Source organism: Nicotiana sylvestris, chromosome 3 (assembly GCF_000393655.2).
Source record: "Nicotiana sylvestris chromosome 3, ASM39365v2, whole genome shotgun sequence".
Lineage (NCBI taxonomy): Eukaryota > Viridiplantae > Streptophyta > Magnoliopsida > Solanales > Solanaceae > Nicotiana > Nicotiana sylvestris.
Window position 1 is genome coordinate 88500652 of NC_091059.1, and position 7059 is coordinate 88507710.

Genomic DNA, 7059 nt, shown 5'->3' on the forward strand with positions numbered 1-7059 from the left:
ATCCCTATATCATCGCCGACCATCAACAAGGAGAGATTAGGCTCTAAGAAGCCAGCGACATTATCGCCAATCTCGAGGTGGTACCCGACCTTGAGGACTTCCATTAGCAAGGAGATATTAGGCTCTAAGAAGCCAATGACATCATCGCCAATCCCTAGGTGGTACCCGACCTCGAGGATCTCCATCAAAAAGAAGTTAGGCTCTAAAAAAGGCCAACGACAGTATCGCCAGTCCCGAAGTGGTACCCGACCTCGAAGTTCTCCATCAAAAAGAAGTTAGGCTCTAAAAAAGGATAATGGCATCATCGCCAGTCCCGAGGTGGTACCCGACCTTGAGGATCTCTATCAAAAAGAAGTTAGGCTCTAAAAAAGGCCAATTGCATCATCGCCAGTCCCGAGGTGGTACTTGACCTCGAGAACCTCCATCAGAAAAAGGTTAGGCTCCATGAAGCCAATGATATCATTGCGAGGCTCGAGGTGGTACCCAACCTCGGAGACTTTTGTCAAAAAGGAATCAGGATCCAAGGAAATAAGCCTTCAAACTCCACCCGTATGGGCTTAGCCCCGGGGTATTGTCTGAGTTCGGACAAGCCCTCTTCCAGAATCTACCTACAGCTCCTTAAGGATATCTATGCTAAGTTCAAAACAAGTTCCAATGAGGTCCGGATTTGAACGAACCTCCACTCGAGGACTGCCCTCGAAAGCTCGAAGACAGTCCCTATCCATGGGCCTCCAAGCAAATTCCCCCCCAAAGGTTATCGCAGATCCTAAGTATTGTTCCAAGTAAAGGTTAGTTTTGACGACTAACAAAGGAACCCAGGATGAACCAGGTCCATCCCTCAGGTGCACAAAAATGGGTAGATTCGAGCATGTGGGTTGCACGTGAAAGAGATAAGCTTAACTTGGTGTATTTAATATCTCCTGATCGAAAAGGTTACATAATTGATAAGGAGAAGGACTCCTTAATCAAGAGAACACTAACCAAGATATGGAAGGAGTTAGAAGTTGAAATCAACTAGAACTCTTCCACCAAGGAAGAGTTGCATCAGAACTCTTGTTATTTCTTCATCTACTAACTCTATAAATTGCAGGATGTTCTCACATTACAGGATTGCACAAAAACACACAAGTTAAACATGAATTAAGAGCAAAATAGTAAAGCTTTTTGCAAGCAGTTTGTGTGTAATTCAAGTGTGCAAACCTGAAGCTACATGAACCAGATTGAAGAACCAGCTCTATAAAGAGTTTTATGTGTCTTTCTTTATTTCTAGTTCAATTGTAGTAGGTGTTTTCATATTGTACTTTTCAGCTTTATCCAGAAGCAATTGTAATAGGTACTTTGAGTATTCAAGTTAGAGTTAACTTGAAGTTGTCGCAACAGTTAGAGGCTAGTTGCTACAACGGGATTAGAGGTAATCCTTAGGTTTACAAAGAGTTTTTGTAAATATTGTTTTGGCTCAGTGATTTAGTGAAGTGTTGGGGAAAATCCTACTGAGTAGTAGGTCGTGGTTTTTTCACCTTTTGAGCTGGGTGTTTTCCACGTAAATATATTTGTGTTCTTTACTTTCTATATTTATTATTCTGCAACAGTAGTAGTTGGAACACATAGAAGAACCAGGTCCTTCCATAAACAGTTTAAGCGAAAAATTGGTCACCACACAAATCACTCACCCTCTCTTGTGTGGTATTGACGTATAAAACATCAATTGGTATCAGAGAAGGTTATCCTTGAAGTGGCTATCACCTTAGGAAAAGACCAATATGAGTGCATCACCTGGGAACTAGGAAGGTCAATCCACTGCTAGGCCTCCACTTTTCAATGGTCAGTACTATTCTTGGTAGAAGAACAGGATGATGGATCACATCATAGGAGAAGACTATGAACTCTGGGACATAGTCACTGATGGTCCTCTAGCAACTACTAAGAAGAATGCTGAAGGAGTGGATGTGCCAAAGACAAGAGCTGACTGCACTACTGAAGACCTGAAGAAGTGGGAGAAGAATGCCAAGGCCAAGAAATGGCTTGTGTGTGGACCTGGTCCAGACGAGTACAATAGAATTCAAAGTTGTACCACTCCTAAGGAAATCTGGAATACTTTGCAAGTGGCTCATGAAGGAACACCTCAAGGGAAGAGGTCTAGAGGAACACTACTGTATTCTCAATATGAGAATTTCACCATGGAGGAAGGGGAAACCATCCGGGAGATGTATACAAGGTTCACCACACTGAAAAATGAACTTAAGTCTCTTGGAAGGGATATTCTTGAAGAGGACAAAGTTGAGAAAATTTTGACAAGGGTTCTGCCAGTCACTTGGGAAAGCAAAATCATTGCCATTCAGGAATCAAAGAACATTACCACTCTTAAGTTGTATGAGCTAATTAGAAATCTCACTGCCTATGAACTTAGAAGGCAAACCATAAAGATGGATGCACCCAAGAAGGAAAGGAGCCTGACATTCAGAATCACGAAAGGTGCTGATCTAGAGGAGGATGAAATGACCATGATCACAAAAGACTTCAAGAAGTACCTAATGAAAGGAATGGGGCCTTCAAGAAGTAGAAGCTACAACAAACCAAGGGTTCCTGAAAAACAAACCAATGAGAGGTGTTACAAGTGTGGGAAGACTGATCACCACATCAAAGGATCAAGAAGAAGGAACAGGTTCAACCCAAGAAGAACAAAGGATCAACAAAGGCTATGGTTGCTGCCTAGGGAAAAAGCTCAGATGAGGACTCCGAGGGTGAAGATGGAGATGAACAAGCACTTATGGCAATTGGAGAATCCGATAGGAATCTTAGGTAAGTATAATTTATCTCAAAGACAAGACTAAGTTTTTGTCTAAAGAAAGGCTATCTGAGTTACTCCTGGATTTCATTGATGAATCTGAGGATCTAAATAATAAAAAGGAACAGGTGTCTAAGGAGTGTGTGATTTTGAAAGCTAAGTGCAAAAATTTGGAACTTAGGGCTAGTGAAAGTGAAAGTAAAAATGTTGAGCTAAAGAACCAGGTTCATGAACTTGACACCACTATCCTAGAGCTTAGATTTGAAAATCTAAAATTGAAATTAGGAACTAGTAAAAAGAAAATTGATCACACACAACTCACTTTAGAAGAAAATGTAGGAAAAATGAAAGATGAGTTGGACAAAAGAGATGAGCAGATAAGAGTCCTTAAGGAGGACCTAAACAAGGTTAAGCACGAACTAGACGGAACTTGCAAATGGAACAAGGCTTCTGATGCACTCTCCTGGCTACACGAACATCACAGTTGCAACAAAAAAGGACTTGGTTATGGAACTCAAGCACCTAACTGGGATCCTAAATGCAAGTACCTCACTCTTTCTGAAAACAAAATTTGCACACATTGTGGAAAGACTGACCATTACAAAAATAAATGTAATGCAAAAGAAAAGGCCAGTCAAAAGAACAAAACCTTTGTTCAAGAAAAAAATTAGGTTGCCTGGGTGGGCTAGAAGGAATCTGATTTATCCATTTGCCCATAGAAAGGGACCCAAACTAGTTTGGGTTCCTAAGACTAACCCCTGATTTCTTTTTGCAGGTCCAAGTGAAGGGAAGCATCCAAATATGGTGCATGGATAGTGGCTGATCAAAGCATATGACAAGAAGCAAGAACCATTTTCTTTCACTAGAGAACCTCAAAGGCGGTAATGTCTCCTTTGGAAATGGGAAGAAAAGTGAGATCATTGGGGTTGGAAAGGTAGGTAAGACTGATTCTCACTCTATTGAGAAAGTCTACAATATTGATTGCCTAAAATACAGTCTAATCAGTGTATCACAATTATGTAATAAAGCTAACTTGGTAGCATTCACCTCTACCAAATGTTTTGCTATTGATCTTACCACTGACAAGATTGTTTTACAGGGAAAAAAGAGTAAACAATATATACATTGTAGATTTTTCCACACTTTCAGAAAATGAACTCACTTGCTTACATATGTTGGACAATGATCCCCTCCTTTGGCACAAGAGACTTGGACATGAAAGTCTGAGTCAACTCAACAAATTAGTCTCTAAGGACCTGGTGATAGGGCTGCCTAACATCAATTTCAAGGAAGACAAAGTTTGTGAGGCTTGTGCAAGGAGAAAGTACGTAAGATGCTCTTTTAAATGCAAGAAAGTGGTAAGCACCACCAGAACGATGGAACTGGTCCATATGGATCTCTATAGTCCAATGAGAACACTAAGCAGAGGTGGTAAAAGATATGTGATGGTGCTTGTTGATGATTACTCTAGGTTTTCTTGGACATTGTTTTTAACATTTAAAGATGAAGCATTTGACATGTTTACTTCTTTTGTTAGAAAAACTCAGAAACAACTAGGTAATCAACTTGCATCAATTAGGTCTGATCATGGAACTGAATTTGAAAATGCTAAGTTTGCTGAATTTTTTCATGCTACATCATAAATAGTTGCATGACTAGACCTCTTGCTAAGAAGATTCCCTATGAGTCACTTAAAGGGAGAAAGCTAAATATATCCCATCTTAGGACATTTAGATGCAAGTGCTTTGTGCACAACAATGGCAAAGACTCCCTAGGTAAGTGTGATCCCAGAAGTGACGAGGGAGTATTCTCGGGATATTCTTCACATAGTAAAGCTTATAAGATATACAGTAAAAAAAACTATATGTGTAGAAAAATGTATATGTTATTTTTCAAAAAACGAACATTCTTTCTGGGAGGCAGGAACAAGATAATGAATAGATTGGGCTGATAATAAATTCAAATGGTGAAACCACAGTCCAGCCTGACGATGCATCGCAGGAAGGAACAAGTGATGGAACATGTCCGTCCACCCAAGGCAACATGACAGGGGGAACTGACTAGAGAGGAACTGATCATCAAACCTCGAGGGAACCTGTACATGAACCTATTCCTCAGTAACAAAACTAGGAAGGAACATCCAAAGAAATTGACACTCCCATTGCAACAACCACGAAATTGGATATAGATGAACCTGGTTCATCTGTTGATTAGAAGTTGTATAGGGGAATGATTGGTTATCTTTTATATCTCACTACTAGCAGACCTGACATTGTGTGCAGTGTAGGTCTTTGTGCTCGATTTCAGGCAAATCCAAAGGAGTCCCACTTGACTAATGTAAAGAGTATATTGAGATACTTGAAAGGCACCACTGACCTTTGCCTTTGGTATCCAAAAGGTAGTAATTTTAACCTAGTGGGATATGTTGATGCTGATTATGCAGTTTTCCTAGTGGATAGGAAGAACACCTCATTTATGGCACACTTCCTTGGTTCATGTCTTATGTCATGGGCTACTAAAAAGCAAAATTTAGTGGCCTTATCTACTGCTAAAGTTGAGTATGTTGATATTGCTTCATGATTGTGCTCAATTGTTGTGGATCAAGCAGCAGTTGATGGATTTTGGTATTGAAGTTGGTTGCATCCTAATATTCTGTGATAACACTAGTGCTATTAGTATGACTAAGAATCTGGTTCATCATAAGAGAACTAAGCACATAGATGTTAGGCACCTTTTTTTGGGACAACTATGAGAAAGGCTTGATCGCTATGGAGTTTTGTGTTACTGACAAGCAAATTGCTAACATATTCACAAAATCCTTAAGTAGAGATCACTTTGAGAGGAACAGGTTGGAATTAGGGATGATTAAGATCACCTAAAAGGTCCAGTTAAAGGTTAAACGAAAAAAAAATGAATGAAAAAAATTGGAAAAAAAAATTGGTTAGAAAGTTTGTAAATTGTGTATAATTAGATTAAATCTTGCTCAGTCTCAAACTTTCCATAGTATACTCTTGTGCCATGTGTTAAAATGACTCATTAGTCTCTAATGATATTTTCTCTATTTTGGCAAATTTAGACTTACACAAGAGAGTTATCAGTGAAGAACCTGGTTCATCAAGATAACACGGTATGTTTTCTATACTCTACATAATTTGAAATAACTATATTTGGATCATGAGCAGAGTCCTACCAAATATCAAAGTTCTTGTGAACTTATCTGTTACAAGTGAACCGGTTACATTCAAGACTCCTGACCGTATTAAGCTACCTAGATTCTTTTAAGTCTGCTGCTCAGGGGAAGAAAGTGGTTCGTGTGTAATTCAACTGTGCAAACCTGAAGCTACATGAACCAGATTGAAGAACCAGCTCCATAAAGAGTTTTATGTGTCTTTCTTTATTTCTAGTTCAATTGTAGTAGGTGTTTTCATATTGTACTTTTCAGCTTTATCTAGAATCAATTGTAATAGGTACTTTGAGTATTCAAGTTAGAGTTAACTTGAAGTTGTCGCAACAGTTAGAGGCTGGTTTCTAAAACGAGATTAAATGTAATCCTTAGGTTTACAAAGGGTTTTTGTAAATGCTGTTTTGGCTCAGTGATTTGGTGAAGTGTTAGGGAAAATCCTACCGAGTAGTAGGTCGTGGTTTTTTCACCTTTTGAGCTGGGTGTTTTCCACGTAAAAATACTTGTGTTCTTTACTTTCTATATTTATTATTCTGCAACAGTAGTAGTTGGAACACATAGAAGAACCAGGTCCTTCCATAAACAGTTTAAGCGAAAAATTGGTCACCACACAAATCACCCCCTCTTGTGTGGTATTGACGTATAAAACATCACTAAGTGATAAATCACGGTTTCAAGGCTCAAAGCGTTACTCTCATTCAAGTCAAGATAAGTGTCCCGACGACATGAGTTTATCGGTTCAATCCAGGCTCGATCTAAGGAACGGCGAAGGGTTCCGCCGGAGGTCATATTAGTCAATCAAAGGTCAGAAAAAACACTCACATCTGGGCTCGATATTGACACCGACCAGTAGAGTCATACATTCAGAATCTCCATAAACGTAAATAATGGGGAACACAGCAAGCATCGAAGACAAAATTGAAGAAACTTCTTTGTATTCATAAAAATCTGATTACAAAAGCCCACGAAGGGTCCTTACACAAAAACAAAGAAGCGAAAAGGTACACATAGAGTAAAAGCCTAGAGCCTATCCTATTCTCAAAGGTTCTTCCTCGGCAGCAACATCTTTGAGCATCATCTCCTCGGGCATGCA

General features: G+C 39.4%; 2 protein-coding genes across 2 annotated transcripts; both read left to right on the forward strand.

Annotated features, from left to right (window-relative positions):
- Positions 1 to 2204: 2204 nt before the first annotated feature.
- Positions 2205 to 3601, forward strand: LOC138887640 (uncharacterized). The gene is made up of 3 exons (XM_070169407.1): positions 2205 to 2799; positions 2846 to 3397; positions 3561 to 3601. The coding sequence occupies exons 1-3, from the start codon at positions 2205 to 2207 to the stop codon at positions 3599 to 3601; spliced, it is 1188 nt and encodes a 395-aa protein (XP_070025508.1).
- Positions 3602 to 3617: 16 nt separating this feature from the next.
- Positions 3618 to 5365, forward strand: LOC138887641 (secreted RxLR effector protein 161-like). Its single transcript, XM_070169408.1, has 2 exons — positions 3618 to 3719; positions 5000 to 5365. The coding sequence occupies exons 1-2, from the start codon at positions 3618 to 3620 to the stop codon at positions 5363 to 5365; spliced, it is 468 nt and encodes a 155-aa protein (XP_070025509.1).
- The last annotated feature ends 1694 nt before the right edge of the window (positions 5366 to 7059 follow it).